General features: G+C 56.3%; 1 protein-coding gene across 1 annotated transcript; it reads left to right on the top strand.

Annotated features, from left to right (window-relative positions):
• Positions 1 to 7,237: 7,237 nt before the first annotated feature.
• ANKK1 (ankyrin repeat and kinase domain containing 1) lies at positions 7,238 to 20,298 on the top strand (the record flags this gene model as incomplete). Its single annotated transcript, XM_080816398.1, is given in 16 exon segments — positions 7,238 to 7,369; positions 10,707 to 10,888; positions 11,450 to 11,527; positions 11,670 to 11,737; positions 12,850 to 13,012; positions 14,955 to 15,159; positions 15,162 to 15,198; positions 15,201 to 15,386; positions 15,389 to 15,495; positions 15,498 to 15,774; positions 15,777 to 15,797; positions 15,800 to 15,880; positions 15,883 to 15,903; positions 15,906 to 15,935; positions 15,938 to 16,075; positions 20,177 to 20,298. Coding segments are annotated over 16 exon segments (1,848 nt in total).
• Between the last annotated feature and the right edge of the window lie 1,555 nt (positions 20,299 to 21,853).

The following is a 21,853-nucleotide window of genomic DNA, read 5'->3' as shown; positions in this document are numbered from 1 at the left end:
CACTTTTTTACTTTTCTGAAGTTTTGCCCATAAAGCACCGCTGTTGTTTTACCTGAACTACTGCAAGATTGACTGCACTTCTTACGCTGCATATAAGAGCTGTGACTCATAGGTTTTAGGTGTAATTTGAAGTAAGCGTAAGGACCTATTTAGCAAGAGACTTTCATTAAAGTTAAACTGTCCCTGCTCCCCTTCCCCCAGGGGATTCACTTAAAAACAAGTCCGGAAACCAGCTCCAGGTACCAAAGCCCAGATACAAGGGTGGGTCAGGCCAGGTGGAGACATCGATCAGTGGGGGGTTGCATACTGTCTCCCCAGCTACCAAGGAGTATGGGCCCCGGCCCTTTGGGAGCCTTTTTGGCGCCAATCCTAATCAAGGTGTAATAGGCTGGTTCAAATGTCTACTAGGGTAAATTGTAATTCAATTGTTCACCTAGCATCACTGTGGAGTTTTCTGTGTGTGTTACAATCTCATTGGTCACCTGTGCGTGGCCAGGCCCGACTGCATGGCCTTTGCCCTTAAAAGCTAGTCTGTGAAACAGAGAAGGGTCGCCCTCTCTTGTAAGAGGTGTGTCCCCGAACGTTCGGTCTGATTCTTTTTTTTTTTTTTAAATATATATATTTTTAGATTTCATTTATTTAACAGAGAGAAAGATCACAAGTAGGCAGAGAGACAGTCAGAGAGAGAGAGAGAGGGAATGAGGCTCCCTGCTGAGCAGAGGGCCCTATGTGGGGCTCGATCCCAGGACCCTGAGATCATGACCCGAGCCAAAGGCAGAGGCTTAACCCACTGAGACACCCAGGTGCCCCCGTTCGGTCTGATTCTTGATGCTTGGCGTGAAATAAAGCTTTGCTTGACCTTCGCTTTATATCAGTCTCGCTCCTTTAATCACGGACCCATTATTGGGGCATAACAATAAGCATACCTATTAATACCTCCCAAAGTATTTTTTCCTATAAGTAATATTGATGGGGTGCCTGGGTGGCCCAGTTGATTAAGCCTCTGCCTTTGGTTCAGGTCATGATCCCAGGGTCCTGGGGTGAATTCCCACATCAGGCTTCTTGTTCAGTGGGGAACCTGCTTCTCCCTTTGCTTGCTAATTCCCCTGCTTATGTGCTCTCTCTCTCTCTGGGAAAAAAAAAAAAAAATTTTTTTTTAAATAATATTGGTAAAATCACACATGGCCCGTTCAGTGTGATCTCGCTGAGCCTTAAAGTTGGCCTGGGTTTAGGGTCATATTCTGGCCCCACGTCAGCTAGCTGATTCTGGGTTGACAGTGGGGCTCAGCATCTCACAGAGCCTGAGGCACACTCATGGGGGCTCCCCACCATGTACTCTGTCCCCTTGGGCCAGCTCCCGGGTATTTGCCTGCACACATTCTGCTCATTCCCATCCTCTTGCTTCTGCCCCCTCCTCACTGAAAACACCTTCCCCTTCCCTCTCTTGAAATCCTACCCACTCTCCGAGCCCCGACATCATAAAAAATGGCAGGTAATTTTACTGAGTACTCACCAGCTTTTAGAGCCTGCCTCACGAAGTGAGTTCTCGTATGATTCTCCCTTTACTGATGAGAACACTTAGGACCAAGCATCTGGGCCAGGATGGCACAGGGTCCCTCCAGGTACATAGCAGCCCCACTGGGCACACGCAGCCCATGCCACCCGCCTTTCCCTCAGTCTTATGTGGCTGTGAGGCACTTTCAAATACTTCATTCCTGCAGAATTATTTTCTGTGTCTTCATGTTTTTTGCCTCAACCACTAGAATTTAAATTCTAGTTGGAATACCCAGAAGGTTGCTGTGAGAAGTTTTGAGGACAAGCAAAAGAAAATTAGGTGTATACAGAAGGTGTTTATTAACCTCACTCTAAGGAGGGCACGCCCTGGAGTTTGTGCTTGGCCCTGTCACCACAGTGACAGTGACTTCCCTTCGGTCATGACATTCCCTTGTCGGGCTCCCAAGCCCCTGGGTCCCCTGCCCCTCAGAGAAGAACCTGCAGTGACCACAACTGTCTTTCATAGCAGCCCTAGGATGTGGGACATGACAGTCCCCTTGGCACTTTCTCTGAGCAAACGTAGGCAAAGGCCCCATTCGCGGTCCCACCCAGGTAGTCCAGGGGTTTCTAGCAGCGCCCTCAGCTTGTGGTCTGTCCCCTGCACGTGTCCCCCCACAGGGAAGTACTTCCAACTCCCACAAAAGGGCTTTCATGCCTCTGCTCTCGCTTCATGCCAATGACACCCCGGTCAGGCAGTCATTATTTCCCATCTGAGGCCAAGGAAAGAGAAGTTCAGAGACTGCATGTCTTGCCCAGAATTTCCCAAGGAAATCGTGGCCGAACCAGGCCCCAAATCCAGCCTTTGCCTCAAACCTCGCTGCCCACTGCCCAGCCTTGCCTCTCCTCTCATTAACTTTCTGGCCCAGGCTGCAGCACAGGGAGGTGGCCAGTCCTCACTCGCTCCCTGAGCGTGAAGTGGAAAGCGAAACCCTAACCCCTTTAAGGTTTTATCTGAAAGCCCCTCTAATCCATCAGCGGTCAGTTAGATAACCGCTTAAGTCCCCCCACTGTAAAGGATTACTTTCGCAGCCGATCTGGAGCCACACATTACCGGAGGCATGGGATGGTGGTGGGGGCAAGCCAGGGCACCTTCTCTGGGACGGTGCCTGCATTTCCAGAGTCTGCTGTTCACTCTCAGACTGGGGAGCCCAGAGCCTGTCCTTCCATTAAGCGGCTCCTCAGCCAAGGTCATTTAAAAGACATCTTGATCCTGAAAAGCTCCTCATTCATTCAATAAATATTTATTAAGCACCTACTATGTGCCAAGCTGTGTGCAAGATAGTATCAAATGCCTTTGAGTGAACTAGATACATCTCTTCCCCATTTCTATTATAATCAGAGCAGAGCAACATCGGGGGGTGGGGGAAATCAACCACAGCAGAAAGCTCCTCTTGGCTCTAATGTGGTCTTGGCCCCTGATCCATGCACCTGGCATGAGGAATTAGAGAAACATCCGATGAGGGCCGTGGTTCTCCAAACCCCAGCCCTTGGATTACAGGGATTATGGCTCTAAAGTCGAGGTATGGGGGTGGGGGGTTGCCTCGTGTCCTCCAAGCGAAGGGAAGCGTTTGGAAGTCTTCAGACTTCCCTTGGTCTGGGATCGGTGCTAGAGCAGTTTATAAAGGGAGGGATTGTGTCTGAGGAAGCAGACCTTCTCCTATGTGGTTGTATTTCTAGGTCTGTTTCTACCTGACTCAGCTGTGACTTTTACCCCCCAGGGCAGTTTAGATATACATCAGGAGCAATTTGGTGTGCACCATTGACCCAATCAGCAGAAAGGGAGACCTGTCCCCTCCCCCGGCCCTGCTCCCTGAGCACCAATGAATGATGTCTGACAACTGCTGCTAGACCTGCTCTCACCTCTTCCTTGAATGTTTGCTGGGGATACCGGCCTCTCTTACAGTGCTCTCGGTCTCGGGTCCTGCTTGGGCCACACAGCTGAGGCTCTGGATCATTAAAAAATAATAAAGGAATATGCACCTCCCCCACGCCCAACCCCGCTTCTCAGAACTAGTAGAATCATATCAAATTCGGGTCAGGAATTGAAGTAGAAATAGTATTTTTGGAATAAGGACTTTCTAAAGAGCTGGGCTATGTGCTCTTGTCACCACAGTCATTGAGAAAAGAGAATCACTGTGTGCAGGGGTGGCTGGGAAATGTCACTCGTTCAGCAGTAAGAGGCCAGGAAAGGTGACCCCCACTGGCTTCTTTCTGAAGGCACTCAAACCAGCGTGGACCAAGAGCTGGCATTCCAACCCTGCCCTAGCCAGGTTTATGACCTTGGAGCCATCAGCTGACCTCTCTGGGTCCCAGCCTCTGGCGTGCCATTGCTGTGAAGACTGCACAATTGGTATTTGCTTGCCCTGTACCCATTCTGCCTGTTCTGGTAAAGACTCCCCGATTTTTTCCTGGGGGTAACCACTCCCCCGCCACGGTTAACCACACGATTCGGGAGGAGCTTGAGTCTAACCCTGGTTTCAGAAAACATAGAATCCAGGACCTGCCAATCACAGCACTGTCCATCCCTTTCATCTTACTAATTGGTTCAGAGATGGTCACGTGACCTGAGGAGTGCCAATCAGGGCTCAGCCCAGACTTGTGCGGGAAGCTCTTCCTTCACTATGCTGCCCAGGGAAATGGGAGGTGACTTTGGAGCTTTGCTGATGACTTTACCGCCCTCGGCTTCTCAGAGAACGGAGTCAACAGAAGAAAGCAGACCAAGAGTTGGGAGTCGTGACATCATTTTGAGCCCCCAGATCCTGCTGTATCCAAGGCTATCACTGGCTTCCCAGTTATGGGAGATAGTAAATCTCCCGTTCTGCTTCCACCAAGTTGAGTGGTCATTGTTACCAAAGGGGCCCTTGTCTGTCCCCTAGTCCCTTTCATCCTGCCTGAGTTCTACTTACCCTGAAAGCATCAGTTTAAATGTTGAGTTGTCCTGCCCCATTTCTCCTAGCTCCTTTCTTTCCACAATTTAACACAGACACACATTATTCTAAGATGCTCTATCATTTGCTTATAAGGACATACTGTTTACTGCTTCACTCTGCCTCTCTTCCCACCAAAATGCGAACTCCATAGTTTTTGTTAGTTCCCAGCCCTGATGTGACCAAGAACCTAGAAAAGTGTCAACACGGGACAGGTGCTCAATAAATACTTGTTTGAATGCTAACATTTAGCAGGGGAAGGCATTAGGGGACTTGCACGAGGGCCAGCTTGGTGTGAAGACTGGTTTTAAACTCTCCATGCCACCCCCCTTCCACTTCCCACTGGTGGTAATGGTTTGGGCTAAAATACCATAGTGAACAGTGGCTTCCATTGTCAAGTGCCCACCATATACCAGGCACTGTGGTAAGTGCTGGGTACATGCAGAAGACAGACACACACAGTTTCTTCTCTCAACGGGGGTCTGCTCAAGAGAAAGGGGGTGAACACACACAAAACCACATACCATTGGAGCTAGTGTGATGTTTGCAATACAGAGCTAGGGCTTTTAGTCCAGCAAAGGCCACAGGGGTCAGACTCGTCCCTGGAAGGGGCTGAGCTGTGTGCTTCCTAAGCTGGAAGGAGGACTTGGCAGGGATGAGCATGGATTGAGCAGGGAGAGGAGACGGGGAGAAATGAAGGACACTCAGACTACACCAAAGGCTGGGGCAGGAAAATGTGATCTGATTCCCTCCTTCCCTTGTCCGGCTGTCCTGCAGCTGGCTCCATTAGTCCCTTACCTAGTCTCTGCTTCCTGACCACATTCTCCCTTACAAGGCCAAGTAGTTGGGTGTCTTTTACCCCTGTGTTTTAAGGCATAAAAGACTCAACTTCCTTTGGCCACTTGCTCCCACAACATCATCATTCTGGAAATATCCATAGGCTGTTCTCTAAACCAGTCTTTGTTTCTATGAAAAGCCCTGGCTCTCCACACCACCACTGCCACTGGATGCCTGGAAAGGGGACTTTCTCCATTCCAAATTCTTCCGGACTGAGTGCTCCCTGGAGCACCCATCACTCCTTCTCTTCTGGGACATCCCTGGGTAACTCTTCCAGGAGAGAGAGGCTAGCTCAGGGCTGGATGAAAGCCCCAAAGCTCCCCTTTCTTGGCCTGAAGTCCCATCTGCAGCACCCTATGTGCCAAGTTTCCATACTCAGATGCAAATGTGCCGGCACGTGTGTAGTCTGCTCTTACTGGTGGGAAAGTCTTTCAACAGTCCTAGGGACACATTGCCTTCTTTCCTGCCAAAAAAAGCAGAGACAAAGATTCATTTCCACTGTGACTAAATAACCCATAAGTTTCTCCAGAAGCGGAAATTGTTAGAGTGAATGCAGCCCTTTCTACCAGCACAGCTTCCAAAGATATCTTTTAGCCTCAGGCAAAGTCCTGACAGGGAGTTGTTTGTCAAAGCTCTGTCTTCAGTGCGGGCCCCACCCACACTCACGCTGGCCTGAGGGTTGATGGAAGATGGACCGTCACAGAATACCCAGTGCTCATTTCTGCTGCAGGGGGTCCCCGTTGCTCAAACCTGGCCTCGGGGCCCATGACCCCAGCACTGCACCAGAATGAGCCTCAAGTCTGAGGGCCCATGTTTGATTTTATCAAAGCTCTTAAGGCCATCTTAACAGTATTAAGAGCTTTGCCTTGGCCAGGGGCAAGCCATATTCAAGCCCTGGGGCATCTAATTACGGACTGCATGACCACAGGCAAGTTACTTAGCTCCTGCAAGCCTGTAAAAATGGGAATAGTCATAGTATTTAGCTCAGGGGACAGTGTGGACTGATTACTGTGGACAGAGTGGGCACAAAGTGAAGACTCAGTAAATGACAAGTCTGAGCCTCACTCCTGGTCCCTGGCAAAAAGCCACCCCAGTAACTGGGCCAAGGAGTCCACCTCCGCCATGGCCAAACCCGAATGAGGTCCCAGTCCCTCTAAGGGTGGGACAGACAGCAGTATCAGGAAGGGGAGCTCCCTGCAGACAGGCACCCCGCCTCTCACCCTACTGTCCCTGCTGAACCCTTCCTGGTGACCTTCAGCACACCAAGACAGAGACAAAACAAACAAACAAACAAACAAAAAAACCACCCCAACAATAAAGGTAGCATTAGGCCAGTCAAGTCAAAAAATTCAGACCAGAAAATCCCCATTGCAACTTTTTGACTCCATTCTTCAGTGGAGGGGGAGGGGTGGGTTCCAGTCCCCAGACCCAGCAGCAAAGACCCCTAGCACCGTCCTCAACCCTTCAGAAACCCTTGGTACATGTGAGCAAGAATAAATAAATCAACTTCCCAACTTAAGCCTGGGTGGAAATGGTGGTGGTTGGGGGGGGGGGGGTCTTCTGCGGGCTCCTGTCCTGGACACGTTCCTCCCCAGGCACCTCCCCTAGCCCCAAGGGTGGCAGGTGGGGTACCCACGGAAGGCTGAGACTGAGGAAGGGTGCTGGGATGGGGAGGGACAGGGAGGGGGGTGGTCTCCAGGGGGAACGGTCCCTCCTCCCAGGCCCAGGCCTGGGCCCCATCGCTGCTGGGGCCCAGGGCTCGGGTTTGGGTGTCCCCGCCCCCGCGCTGGGCAGGCTCGGCCTCTCCTCGCGCAAAGGTAGGAGGGCGGGCGCCTCCCCATGCCCACCCCCCGGGGCGGAGCGGCAGGAAGGCGCTGCTAGCCCAGCCTTGAGCCTCGCCTGCACCCGGCCCAGTGCAGATGGCGGGCGCCGGGCCTGGAAGCGCGGGCCGCCTCCGACCCCACGGCCCCCTGGGGCAGCGGCTGGGCAGGCACCGGAGCAGGGAGTCCGCCGTGAAGCGCCCCCCCCCCCCTGCCGTGCCCTCCCGCCAGGTACCTGCCCGCGCAGTCCCCGCTCGGTCCGGAGGGCACGGCCGGAGGACCCAGAGCTCCCCTGGGAGGGGCGCGGCCCCGGCAGCTTGTGTCCCCACCTGAAACGCGGCTGGGCCCCGTTCCCCTCTGTGGAACGCACGGAGGGCCGGGGAGGGGGGCGAGAACTACCCTCCGGAAACAATTTGGCCCATCTGACCGCCCAGACTGGCCGGCCCCCCTGCGGCTGGGTGTCAGGGTGGGGATGACTGCCCTCGATGGCCCTCTGCGTGCCTCCGCCCCAGGCTCTCCGCCAGGCCGGCTGGGCTCGCCCAGGGTCTGTGGCACTTGGCCCAGCGACCCTCGGTGACCTGTGGAGAAGCACGCACTCCCTCTCCGTCCTGTGGCTGTGGGCTTGGCCCTGGCCCAGCCAGTGCAGGCCAGAGGAGGCGTGGGGACTGGAGACCGCCCAGCCTGCCCAGGCCCTGCGCCGGAGCTCAGGTAGGTCCTGCTGGCAAGTCAAGCTGGGGATGCATGGCTGGGTCCTTACTTTTGTTTCCAGCTCCCCACAACCCCCCCAGCAGGTGCAGTGTGGCCCACCCTGGGCGCGCCTCCTTTCTCTCGTGGCTGCCTCTTTCTCGCTGCGTGCACCTGTCTCTGCCTTCCCACTGAGATAGGCTCCAGTCTCCTTCCCATCGGATTTGCTTGGAGCGGCCTTGTGCTTACCCCCCCCCCCCCCCCCCCGCCGTGCAGCCCTGAAGGAGACACTTAGGACGTGAAGTCTGAGTGTGAGAATTGTGTCACTCTCCCAAGACTCCCAGGCTACCAATCAAAGGGCCTGGTGAGGGGCATCTCCTATTGGCATCTTCTGTGGATGTCGTGTTCTCTTCGGTCACCATGCAAGTCCCCGAGACAGAGCCTCAGGTCCCACACATTCGAGACAGCCCCTCCTCTAATTCCTGGGCCCTCCAGCTGCTTCGTGAATTCGAGCAAAACGAGACAGCCCACAGCTTGACCCTCTTCCCCCTTCAACACGCTCATGCTGGCTTTGGGGTACAGTCAGGTTTTTCCAGGGTTTGTCCACATCATTCAGACTTTGAAGTGAAGGACAAAAGGACACAGATGGCATTGACGAGACTGTATTGTTAGGCACTGACAACGACTATTCCGTCCCGAGTTCTGGGAACCCTCTGGGGGAACGGGCCAAGGGGTTTAATGATGATGGATGTCTGCTAAGTGGGAGTGACTACACTGGCAGCTTTAGGCATGTTCACTGGACTCTCGATACTTCTTTCTTCATTCCTTCACTGGATGAATGCTATGTGTCGCCCACTGTGCTGGACTCTGAGATATAAAGAGTACAAACAGATACAGCCCTGATCTCCTGGAGCTGGCAGCCTGCGGGGCAGAGACACTGGTCAGGTAACTCCACGTGGAGATGTCAAATGTGCTGCTGTGAGAAGAGCCAAAAGGAGATTGATGGTTCTGTGAGAGCTTATTAATAGAGTTTGACCAGGATCAGAAAAGGCTTCCCCAAGATTATAGCTGAACAGAAGAGTGAAGGATGAGTGTGGGTAAAGTCATTGAAGTGGAAAAAACTTTCCAGGAAGAGGCAGCAGAAAGTGCAAAGGGCCTGTGGCAGGAGGGACATAGTAAGTGAAAGGGTAGGGAGAGGCTGTTGGGGCTGGAGTTGAGAGAGAGGGAGCAGTGGAAAGCCACTGGAGAGTTTGCAACCACGTTAGGGGTGTGTGACAAAAAGGAGTTGATCAAATTTGCAGGCTGGAAGATGGATTGGAAGGGTTGAGTGGCTGCTGGTCCACAATTAAGGGTTGTCGTTATTGAGGCAAGAGATGATCGCCATCCAGCTTCTACGTAGTGATAGAGGGAAAGGAATGGATTATGCAGGATTTAGGACGTAAACATCCACTTGACTTGGTGCTGGGTTGTCTGGGGGGTATGATGAGGAAGAGGAGTGTCAAGGTTAACATGATGGTTGGCTTGCCCAGAGGGACAAAGTCTCACTAGAATGTCTGTTCCATGAGAGCTGGGTCCGTGCCCATCCACCGCTCTATCCCCAGAGCCCGGCGTGTCGTTGGTGTCTGTTGAATGATGTTGCTGACAATTAATAAAGGGAACATGAAAGGATGTGCAGGTTGGGAGAAGAAATTCTAGAGCTCGGTTTTGTACAGGTTGAGTGTAAGGTGCCTTTTAAACAGCGGAAAAGAATTGTCAAATAGATTTCAGGTGAAGGTCTGAGCTAACAATATGAAAATTTGTGAGTCATTTGTTCTGAGTCCTAATTACAGCTAGGGCAGGGATGACATGCATTCACTGTAGGCACAAAGTAAGCGAAACAAAGTCCCGACCTCATGAAGTTTTATAGTTTAAGGAAGGAAGGAATCTAGATGAAGACAGGAAATAAGTAAATAATACAGAAATAAATCATTTTTATCTATAACACTGACAGCCTCCTGACATGTTCTTGATGAAAATACCTAAAGAAAGTTGAACAATCTGATCTTCCAAGAAAACAGTTGATCTAGAAATATTAACTTGTGTGTCCAGCTGGGACCACGACAGATACTGAGGTGGTAAGAGACAGTGCCGAGTGAGAAGGCAAGGGCTGGCCCAGGACTGGCTGATCTACCGAGACCTGAAAATTTTCCTGGGCTGTAGCCCTGGGGGCGGGGGGTCTTTGCACACCTTAGCAACAGCTGCTCAGAGAAACATCGAGCCCAGACACCCCATGACGGGGGCTGGTGGGGAGGGATGAGAAGCAGACACAGGACATGGGGGCAAGGAGTCTGGGTGTCTGGGGCAAGCAACTGGTGTTCCCATTTTACAGTGAAGAAACTGAGGCCCAGAGAGTTTACTGGCCCGGGGTCATGCAGAGCACAAGTGGTCAAACTGGGGTTTGAAATCAGGGCAGATCCCTGGCTTTTCCCCTCCATGACAGGCGTCTCAGTTCCTGGGAACTGGGAAGGGCAAGAGGAGACAGATAGGAAGGCCCGCAGAGGTAGAGGCGAGAGCAAGGGGAGCCTGGGACCACCCTGTCCGGAGGGGAGGGAGAGCAGGTGCTTTCTCTGGAGGTCGGCAGTCTCCGGCTGGCCTCCCGGGGGCGCCCTGCACGCGCATTCCCGGCAGCCTCCGACTGCAGGGCCCACGCAGCGGCTTTGCAAATGCTGTGCTTTTAAAAATGTCATTTCTCCTTCATCCCCATCCCCGCAATCCCCAAACAATCTCAACAATTTGCATATCTACTGTTCTATGGGCACAAACAGTGAACCTAACGAGAGAGTCTGCAAACGCTTGTGCTGTAAGGCCTTCCCCTAAGTCTTGACTTCCGTGCCGCCCAACAAAGATGTATTGTGCCGTGCACGCAGTGGGCTGGGGTGGGAAGCCAGAGGAACGATCGCGGTCCATCCGTAACATGGAGTCCGGGCAGCCGCCGCAGACCTTGCTTCAGGAGAAGAGCCATGTGAGCAAGCCCAGCGCCACTCACACTGGAAAAGCAGATCGCAAAGCAGCCCACGCCGTGCGATGGCAAGGGAGAGCGGGGAGGGGAGGAAGGGGTGCGAAGGAGAGAGATCCCTTGCACGTGTATGTGTAAAAGAAGATACTCAAATATGAACAGAGGCGAGCTCTGGAAGGTTGGGTTGCTGATGGTTTAATTTTCTTCTATATAGCTCCCCATACGCCCTTGATTTTCTACGAGGCTCTATATTACTTTCATAATCCAAACAGCAATAGGCAAGCCTTGAAAACACAAGCGTGGGGTGTGATGTTGGTCCTCCGGGGGCTTGTGATCTCCTGGGGGAGGCAAACATGGACAAGTGGCAGAATAAATGAATAAATGGGGGGCTTTTTGTGGCCACCTCTGTGGAATGGACTTTGTCCTGAGCCGACAGACTCCTTCCCTTCCTGTCCCGGGCATCTTGCTGGGCCTCCTAGAAGGACTCTCCTTCCTCCTGCAATGCCTTGCCGGCCCCCGAGGCTTCTCGGGGTCTCCAGAGCCTGGCACTAAGCCTCGTCTGTTGCTCCGCTAACCGCTGTTGGAATGAACTGGTCATCTCCCGCCCCCCCAAGTGCCCCGCCTCCCCACAGCTGTGATGTGGAGCTTCTCATTGAAGAGGCAGCCAAGATGGAGAAGATCAAATTTCCGCACATCATGTCCATCTACGGGTGTGCGGGGAGCCCCTGGGCACTGTGATGGAGTTCATGGCCAGCGGCTCCCTGGAGGAGATGCTGCCCACACACAGCCTCTCCCGGCAGCTCAAGTTCCACATCACCCCTGAGACCAGCCTGACCGTGAGCTTCTCCATAGCATCAAGCCGCCCCTGCTCTACCGGGACCTCAAGCCAGGCAACCTCCGCCTGGATAGCAACATGCAAGGTAAAGACCCGGGTGACCTCCCTGCCCCCTTTCCCACGCCAGACTCTCCTGCCGGTGAGCCAGCCTGCCTGGCCTGCTGAGAGTTTTAAGTAGCTCCCTTCATGGGCAAGCACTGAAGGCGAAGAGATGAGCAGTGGAGTCTGATGCTGGAATCTGGGTATCAGGAGGCCTGCAATGACTCCCCCTGGACCTCAGGCTTCTGTTTCTACTGTGGGTAGAAGATTCCCCATCCCTCCCCTTGCTTGCTTTGGGTGGGGATGTGTGTGAATGAGATGATTCCCAAGAAAAGTTATGATGATGGCCTTCAGTTCCTAAAATGTGCCACCCTCTTTTGCCCCGGGACCTTTGCACATTCCAGCCCTAGTGCCAGGAACAGTGTTCCCTTACTGCCTTCTTTATCTAGCAAGTCATGCTCATCTTTCAGTGCTCTGCTTAACACTATCCTCTCGGGGAGGTTCCCCCGGGTCTACCCCAACAGCCCCCTATTGTATAACCTCACAGTACCTCTGACGCTTCGGACTGCTAACCGCAATCGTTAAGTCTACAGTCATTTGTGAAACTATTTCATTAGTGACTATACCCCCTATTTGAGTAGGCGCTTGGGAAAGTCATGGGTGTTGGGGTCTCATCTTTCTTCATCTGCTGCCTGATTCTCAGCACCCAGCCTCGCTGACCTGTGAATGAGTCCGTGGATAGAAGCAACGTGGGGGATAAACACACATGGTGTATTCAGGGCCCTTGGAAGTGGACAAACAGAAGCTCATCAAACACGGCGACTTTATCCACAGCCCCTCTGGCTAATGGCAACACCTCTTAAGTACTTACTGTGTGCCCGACTCTATTCTAGACACTTTTTGCTTATTCCCCATTTCATGCTTATAATAGCACTATGAGCTAAGTGTTCCTGTTATTTCGTTTATAGATAAGGAAGGTGAGGGTCCGAGGAGATCAGTAACATGTCTGAGATCATGCCAAGGTCACATGTGGCAGAGCTGGGAGGGGCCCTGGCCCTTAACCACTCCACTGTCCTGGAAAAGGGAGGCCGCAGGACAGGGAGGGATCAAGGCAGGTTTCTGGAAGCAAGTCTCTTGCTCCCTTACCCCTGCCGGCAGCTTCCTCCCAGATTTCGGACTTTGGCCTGCCCAAGTGGATGAAACAGTCCATCCAGATGCAGTACATGGAGAGGTCAGCGCTGTGGGGCACCGTCAGCTACAGCCCCCCTGAGATGTCCTTGGAAGGTAACAAGGCCCTAGGACCCGAGTACGATGTGTACAGGTGAGAGGCGGCTGGACTCCATGCCACATTTCCGGGGTGCATGTGTGGGTGTATGTGAGTCCAGGAATCCAGGAATGGATTTTGGGGTGGGGGGACACGGGGACCGTTAGGGTATCTAAAATGGGGAACAGACTGGTGGCCAGCCTGTTGCTTCCTTCTCTATCTTTCTCCTTCATGGAGCAGACATCACAGTCGAGATAGACATGCTGCTGTCCCTGTTCTAGGGTCCTATGGCAGACCCCGAGAGTGAGGCTCTGGCCAGGACGGTGCCCTGCCAGCTGTCTCCCCCAGCCTGAGGAGGTGCGTGTGGCGGGGGGGCGGTGGGCATCTCCCATAAGGGTAAGACCTCCGGGGCGGGGGAGGCGGGGGGAACGCACGCATGATGCGTGGGCTTATCCTTCTCAAGGTCCCCCTGGCTGAGGGAGCAGGTGGGGACCGAGAGCCAGCCCGGCCCACACTGCTGGCCATGCCGGACAGCCCACCTGGGGACAGCCGTTCCTAATTTGCACAGTGGTGGCTGTGGCTCAGAGTCCCTGAGAAGGACTCATCAGAGTCCTGCCTGCGGGCTGTCACGCCGGCGTCAGTGTCCCCAGCGTCCTCACTCCCTAACACCGGAACCAGCCGTGGGCTAGCAGGGGCTCCTGGCCGAATCACGGGACCAGCCACCCTGTACTCCACATGGTCCAAGGGGCAATCAAGGCCCCAGACCACCTCTTCTGGCAGGCTCTCCCCTCTCAGGACTTCCCTGTAGACCCAGCTGTTGGTGGGAACGGCACCGGAGGGGCTTCCTAGGACCGGTGCTGGAGAGAGGGGAGGAGTGGCGGAGGATACAGACCAGAACTGCCTCGCTGGTCTAATCTGCCCCCTTGTCTTCTGATTCGCTCTGCGCAGGTCAGTGATGAGGTCATCCAAGAGCTAACAGACAGGGGTGAGTCCACAGGGCCACGGCTGGAACCGGAGAACTCCCAGGGAGGAGAAAGTGGACTCAAGCTGCCCCCTTTCCACCTCTCCCCTGCCCACCACCCCTGACCCAGCCCTCTGCCCTGCTCGTCCCAAATCAGAAGTTGGTATGTCCCTTTCCAGACACTGACTCCAGGTTCCAGAAATGCACATGCCTTCAGGGGTCAGGCTCTGCTTCCCCTCCAGGCTTGTGTTCTTAGAAGGCCTGACTCCTCTCCTGGCTTTCGGGTGGGGTGGGGAGGGTTGCAGGCATTGGCTTGCGAGCCTGGCTGCGTTGTAGAATGATCTGGGGGATGAAAGCTGCCCCGTGCCTGGGCCACCTGGAGTGATTAAATCAGAATCTTGGGGGTGGGGTTGGAGGATTGGGGGTGGGGCGGTGATTGGCCTGGGCAGGTATTTTTGTTGTTGTTGTTTGTTTGTTTTGGAAATTGTTGCTTTTGGTCCGGATACACTTTTGGGTAGAGTAGGAGGAAGCCTTAGCAGCCAAAGCTCAGATCATAGAGCCTATTTTCAGCTGGCATTGACTTTGTGCCAAGCACGCCCCTGAAATCTCTTGGCTACCCAGGCTGTTCTTATAAAGGTGGCACGAAGTGGGCATTATGGATCAGGATCTGGAGGCTCAGGGAGGGCAGGGAATTGGCTAAGGTCCGGCAGTGCGAAGTGTGGGTGTGCTCCCAGGCCTTCTTCTGCCCCCTCCTCACGGGACGGGCTGCCAGAGTCCGATCTCCAGGACACAGGAGGCTGTGCAGAGATCTGTGATAGCGGGAGAGACTGTCCCCCCCTCCCAGAGTCTCTGTTCCTGGTTGGCACTTGCAGGAGGCAGGGGGCTGGACGAGATGACCTGTGGCCAGGCCAGAGGTCCTCCTTCCAACCCCATCTTCCCCCCCCAGCAGACTCCGGAGACTACTTGAAGTGAGTCCTGGGACGAGGAGCTGCATGGCTGTGAGAACAAAGTCACTCCCCTCACTTCCCGGTGGTGCAGGGCACAGGTGAGGCTGCTGCTAGCTCACGAGGTCCGCGTGGATGCCCAGAGCGCCTGCGGCTACACGCCCCTCCTCATCGCGGCCCACGGCCAGCAGCCGGACCTCTGCGCCCTGCTCCTGCAGCGTGGGGCAGACGCCAAGCTGGCAGAGGAGGACAGCTGGGCCCTGCCGCCCTTTGTAGCCCAGAACGGTGGTGACAGCCCCACGCCCCCCAGGACCACGGGGCCCATGTGGGTGCCCAGGAGCGCGAGGGTGGACCCCGCCCCACCTGGCCACACAGAACACCTCTGAGAATGTGGCACGGCTTCTGGCCTCCCGTCAAGCTGACCCCCACCTGCGTGAGGCCGAGGGCAGGACCCGTCTGCACGCGGCTGCCTTCCTCAGCCACACCAGCCTGGTCAAGCTGCCGATGGGCCAGGGGGCCGAGCTGGAGCCCAGCAAAGAAACCTGAGCACGCCCCTGCCCCTGGCGGTGGAGCGAGGTGGAGTGAGGGCCATCCCGCACCTGCTGAAAAGTGGGGCGGCTCCTGACGCCCTTGACTGGAGCAGACCGCGGCCACCAGGGGTGCGTGCCTGGCCTGCGAGGTGCTGCTCAGGGATGGGGCCGGCTTTGAGCTGCCAAGCCGGCAGGGCTGGACCCCCCTGTACCTCACGGCCTACAAGGGCCTCTTGGAGGTTGTCCACCAGCTGGCAGAGAGCCAGGCGGACGTGGGAGCTCCCAGAGGCATGAAGGGGATGCCCCTGCACCCAGATGCCCCCCACGGGGAGGAGCTGGTGGCGTTGGCGCTGCTGTGGTGTGGCACTGACCCCAGTGCGGCCAAGGGGGGGCCTGGACACCCCTCCACTGGCCGTCCAGAGGGGCACCTTCCTGAGCATCCTCAGCCTCCTGGAGCACCACGCAGATGCCCATGCCCGCAGCAAGGTGGGCTGACGCCCGCCCCCCTGAAAGCCCCCAAGGGCATGTGGCCATCCCCAAAGGGCTGCTCGCGCTGGTGCCTGCCTGGGCATCCGGGACGGGGTGGGCTGGGCACCCCCGAAGCTGGCCCTCCAGAGCCAAAAGCAGAGCACAGTCGCCCTCCCGGTGGGCAAGGAGCCCTCCTCGCTGGCCCTTCCGGGTGATGGTGAGCCAGGAGCCCAGACAGAAAGCCAGACAACGGGGGGCTTCCTTAACCCGGGAGGGAGAGGGGCTGGGGAAGTGATGTTGGGCTGCTGGCAGGGCCCCTTCCCTGTCCTTGTCACCTGCCCCTTGGACCTTAAGAGGAAACCGAAACACGGTCTCCCCCTGGAGGGAGGGGGAAAGCAGTGCTGGGGTGGGAGCTGGTTGGGGTGGGAGCTCCTCCTATACTGGGACCCAAGCCCTCTTCCTCCCCAAGACTCCTGCCACCTTCTCTCATTCGCCCCTGAGCTCACAGGGAACCACAGAGAAGAGGGCCATATTCCCTCCCAGTTGGTCCCTGTGTGACTTGGTCCCCATCTCAAGCCAGGCCCAGCCCGGCCAGCCAGTCACATGGTTTTCAAAAGCGGCAGGAGCTCCAATTTGGGAAGAAATTTCTGCCTACTGTTGAAAGCCCCAGCCAGCCCCCGTTGCCACAGAGAGCACACCTTCTGGTGGCCCTGGCTCCAGTGCCTGGGTCTCCCACGTGGTTTCGGCTGTGCTCCAGCCACACACGAGTGGGCCTCTGTGGGGTGCTCCAGCCCCCTCCCCCACCCCTTCACTGTGTCTCGTTAGACGGCCAAGTTTCCAACCCTGAGGTCAGTAACACGGTGGATCTGAGTCTCCCCTTTGGAGATGGGCCGACCTCTGGGGCCAGGAGTGTTACTGTGGGATGTGGTGTGTGTGCAAGTTCACGCAGCAGGAGGAGGCAGGGGCAGCTGTGGGGAGTGAGGGGCTGATGGTGAGGGATGGCTTCTTGGGGCTCGGTGTGGAGCTCCAGGACAGGGACGTCCCTCCAGACAGGTGTAGCTCCGGGTACTCTCCCCTGGGGCCACTCCCTGCCCCCCCCCCCCAGCTGCCGGCCTGGCCCGTCCTCCAGGCTGTGGGGCGGGCTGGGGCAGGGCTGGGCCGCTCACACTAACCAGCTTCTGCTTCCACCCCGGCTCTGCCGGGAGGGGCTGACCTCGGGTCAGGGTGGGAGGTTCAAGTGGGGGCAGAATGGGTGCCCTAAAATGCCATCCCGCTCCTCTCCACCTCTCTGCACTGCTGGAGCAGCCCCTCCGACTCTTTGCTTGTCAGAGAAAAGGAACCTGCTGCTCCAACTACCGTCCAGTTCCCACCCCCAGCCACATGGTGGGCCCACCTCCAAGTGTGGTCCTGCTGGGCTGGACTGGGGCCTCCTGTCCACATGGGGTGAGAGGCGGAGCCGAGAATCACCCTGGTTGAGCTGGAGAGCCGCCAGGGCTGATGTCTCATAGCTTCTCCCTGCTTCCTTCCTTAGTACCACCATGACGGCAGTCACTGGCCAGCAGCCCCGGGTAGCCCGGGTTTTCCTCTCCTGCGTGGATGAGCGGGGACTCCTGAGGACCACTGCAGGTGACACTCAGCAGAATGTTCCATCCTCCTACTCCCTGCTGGCCGCCCAGTCCATTCTCCATGTTCTTCCTGGGACTGGGCTTCAGGCAAGACTCATAGCTGAAAGTTCCCCTGGGAGTTCTGTCTTCCCTAGAACATGCTAGAGCAGGAAGGGGGAAGGGGAGAGGGCTCCGTGCCATCCGTGATCCCTGCACGCTGGCTCCTAGTCTAGGATTCTTCCACACGAGCCAGAGGGCAGGTGTGGGGCTACATGTACAAAGCTGAGTGAGCTCAGATCACTCTGATCTGAGGAGCGGGGGACAGTGGTGTCTTGGCTATCCCCTTGGAAAGAATTTGAGGAAGGACCTTGCAGAAAGGAGCTAGGAAAGATAAATGATTCTTTTGCACCTGTTGTCCTATAAGGGGTAAGGATACCATGGAATGGGGCCAGGACTACCCGTGGGAATCATTTCAGCTCACTAGCCTGATGATCCCAGGGTCCAGGCCGAGATTCCCAGACCGCCGTTTTCTCTACCCCCTTCTTCCAAGAGGTAGTGGAGGTCACGGCTTCAGGCCAGCTCTGGCCAACAGCCCTTGCTTTGCCTACCAGCACCTTTTTCTCCCTTTTCAAGCCAACCCGAGCCAGACACAGACACAGTGTCTACCCTGAATCCCACTGCAACACAGCCGCCTTCTAGAGATTTCCAAGGCATGCTCAAAATTGGATTTCATTGAGGCCCTTGAAATTCCCAAGGAGAGGGTCTCCAGTTGAATTTCAAACCCCGTTTAGGGGAATTGGGGGAGATTGAGGAGAGGAACTTCCTAGTTTCCTTCTGGGCATCTCTACTTGGAAGCCCTACAGGCCCCTTAAACTCAAACGGTCCCAAACTGAACATTCCCTCCCCCTCCACAAGTCTGTCCATCACCCTCTCTCCCTCACTGTAGTTGAAGGTACCTGAACTGTTCACCCAGGAGTCAATTCTAGACCAGTGTTGTCCAACAGGGCGTCCTGGGAGGGTGGAAGCCTGCTCTGTCCGCGGCTGTTCCGGAGGAAAGCCGCTGGCCCATGTGTTACTGAGCACCCGACGCGGCCAGCGCGGCTGAGGGACCAAATGTTTGATTTCAATAAGCTACAGTAGCCACATGGTAGACCACACGGTCGCTAAGCTCCCTGACCTGTCCCTCATCCCGTCAGCTCCCAGGCTCAGCGGGTCCAATAGGAAGGGCTTTCTGGAAGATGCATGCGTGGAAGGAGGACAAGGACACAGCAGGTGGCGGGCAGGGCCTGGACTAGACGGAGGGGCCAGGGACCCCAGAGGCCAGGGAATGTGGACGAGCAAGTAGGCTGGGGGCGCAGGCAGCTGGAGAGCTGATGGCGCGGGGAGACCCTGATGCCCATCCCGGTTCCAGAGCTTGGACCTCGGACTCAAGGGAAGGGAAGTGACTGCTGTCACTTTCTGAGCAGAGTAAAATCCGAATGAACTGTGCGCTCCCAATACCCTCCACCTGGGTGCAGGGTGAGGAAGGGATGCTCCCCGGTGAGGCAAATGCTCACGTGGCCAGGTAGAACGGTGTCTGCGGCTGGGGCCACTCGGGAAAACCGCGTGCGCCTGCCCTAACTCTGTGCCAAGTCCCCTGCCCCTCCCCCCCCAAACGGTACCACCCCCTCCCCTGGCACCACAGAGCCCACCTCCCTCTCTCTGGCCTCTTGCACATGCCCAGGTCTCAGGAAGGAGCCAGGGGCCACAGCATGGGCTCAGAGCTGCCAGGCCTCCAACCGGGAGGGAAAGGCTGCTCCAGATGCCTTCCCCATGGGGCTTGTCCCCAGCAGCACTCACCCTGCCTTCTTTGCCAGGTCGCAGAGCTGGGATGGCACGGAGGGGACCAGGTACCCTGTTGTCCCTGCGCCACCGGGCCCCCCAAAACCAGGTTGGAAGCCGTCCCTTCCAGAGATACTCTGCTCTCTTGCCTGCCCCCGCCCCCACCCGGCTTCTCCGGAAGCAGAGCGAGGGGCGTCTGGTTGGCAGGAGGGTACGCTCAGACTCTGATCTGCCACTAAAACCCCTCCAGAAATGACTCCCCTCTCGGCACACCCGTCCCCCCACTCATTTGCGCTGAAGCCCAAATGGCTGTCAGGCTATTCACAGGTACTTGAGGGACCCAAAAGACTGGTCCCAGATGCTTTCTCTTTCTCTGTCTCCCCACCTTGGTAGACATGCACTCACCACGCTAGCCTCCTCCGGCCGTGCTCAGCACTGGTCAGCAGACAGAGTGGACAGTGCAAGATGGAGATTTGGAACCCTGGACTCAGGGGTCAGCCTACCGTCCAGGCAGTCGGCCTCCCTCAGAGAGGCTTCCTCTGTAACAGGGGAACCTGTGGACGGATGCCGGGGGTACGCAGAGGGCAGTGTCACGGGGGCGAGGCATAGGATGGGAGCTAATGGCCACAGATGCAGCTTGTGTCCTGGGGCCTGGGAGGGCGGTAAGGTAGGGGGACACAAGGCTGGGTCACGCCGTCTGTGGGACAGGGATGGGGTGGGAAGGGATCCCAGATAGGTGAACACACTGCTCCCCAAGGCAGGCCAGTCCTCAGTGTCCCTCCTTGCAGATGACTGACCGTCCCTGTTCTGAGACCCCTGGGGAAGTAGGAGAGGCAGTTGCTTCTTTCTGGGGCCTCTTGCCCCACCATTCAGGCCGTCCTCTGTGCCATCAGCCTATTGCCCTCACCAATTCCAGACCAAGGTGTGCCACGTCATTGTCATCCCCTATGTGACCAGTGTCCCCACCCCCAGCCAGGGCTCTGCTGTGGAGAATGTGCAGTTTGTACAGCCGTAGTGAGATTGTTGGATTAGCGCCCTCCGGGCTGGGAGCTCTGCAAATACCGCGATCACGTTTCACTCCTAGCACCTTGCTCAGGGCCCGGAGCACAATGGTTGCCCCAGCAATTGCCACCGAGGACCCCAGCGGTGGGTGGAGGCTGGAAATGCAGTGTCTCCTGCCTCACCCACCTGCCCAGGGCCCAGGACGTCTCCCCGGCTGGTGGCCCGCGGGGACTCCTCCAGAAGGCACGAGGGGAAGAGCAAGGGCCTGAAGCTTTGAAGACTTGCAGTCACTCGGGGACATGCGCGAGGACATGTGCCAAGTGCCAGCTGTGCCTGACCCCGCACTGGGGGAGGGTGGGGAGGGAGATGGCTGTTAGACACCACAGGCTGTAAAGGCAGATCATTTACCAATTAAAAGTCATTCTTGGGAGAAAGATGGGCTTCGGGGCAGAAGCACAGGGAAAGCGGGGAGCAAAACCAGGGCGGCCTCGTGGGAGAGAGCAGAGCCTGGGCTGCCCCCTCCCACCGCAGAGTTCCCGGGGGCCCCACCTATCCCTCTGCCCCTGAAGAGTTGAGGGGGGAGGGGGTGGAGCCGGCCCTCCCCCTGCCCCCTCTAGCTGTCACTCTGCTGTCTGGCAGAGAGCCTTGAGGCTTCGTGACAGCTGTGGGCAACCTTCCCCTGCCCCGCCTCCCGCCCCTGCCTGCCCTCTTCCCCTCTCCTCCCCTCAGCACCTTCCCAAAGTCAGCGCCCTTCCCAAACTGCTCCAGGCCTGCCTCCCCTCCCTCTCTGCCTGCCTGTCTGCCTGCCATCAGCCCTCCCTCTCTTCTTTCCTTCCTCCCTCCTTCCTTCTTTCCTCCATCTTTCCTTCCTTCCCTCCCTCCTTCCTCTCTCCCTCCCTCCTTCCTTCTTTCCTCCGTCTTCTCTCTCCTCTCTTTGTATGTCTTCCAGCTCCCGCAGCTGAGAAACCTGTGTGACCTCGTAAGATTTCCAGTGGTGAGAGGAGCGTTTACGCTTCCGTCCAAGGCCAGATCTTCCGTAGGCTGAGCGTGTGGTGTGTGTCTGTGTGCATACCTGCGTGTGTGTTGGCCATGGGGTGGGCATCGGCAGCCTAGAAGCCCCTCCCCCCCTCAAGGGTCTGCTGCCTTCCCCAGGAGGCAGTCACTGGGTTGTACAGATGCCTCCTGAGCTGGACCAGGGGCCTGTCCTGCCCAGCCTCCAGGATCTGGGTGCTCCTGGGGACAGGGGCCTCTCCCAGGGCTTAGCACTACGTGCAGGTTCAGGGAGAAGATCAAAGTCCATAATTAAGTGTTCAGGGCAAGTTAAGTGCTCCAAACTTTGGTGCTAAAAATATTGTATTTAGCATGCAAATTATGCCCTGACAGCTCCCCAGAGCCTGAGCCCGTGGGTGCCGGCACCTTGTTTGTCATCAGCGCTCTTATTCTCAAGGTAGTGAGAATATTCCTCCTTCGCCAGGTTAACTTATATTTCATTTTTTAAGGCCAAATTTCTGTTTTCAGGGCAGTGCCAGTTTGTGGCTCTGGAAAGCTTGGAGCTGTGGCTGTGATGG

The sequence above is a fragment of the Martes martes genome (genome assembly GCF_963455335.1).
Source record: "Martes martes genome assembly, chromosome: 10".
Lineage (NCBI taxonomy): Eukaryota > Metazoa > Chordata > Mammalia > Carnivora > Mustelidae > Martes > Martes martes.
Note: the sequence above shows the minus strand (reverse complement) of the source record. Positions and strands in the feature narration are given on the sequence as shown.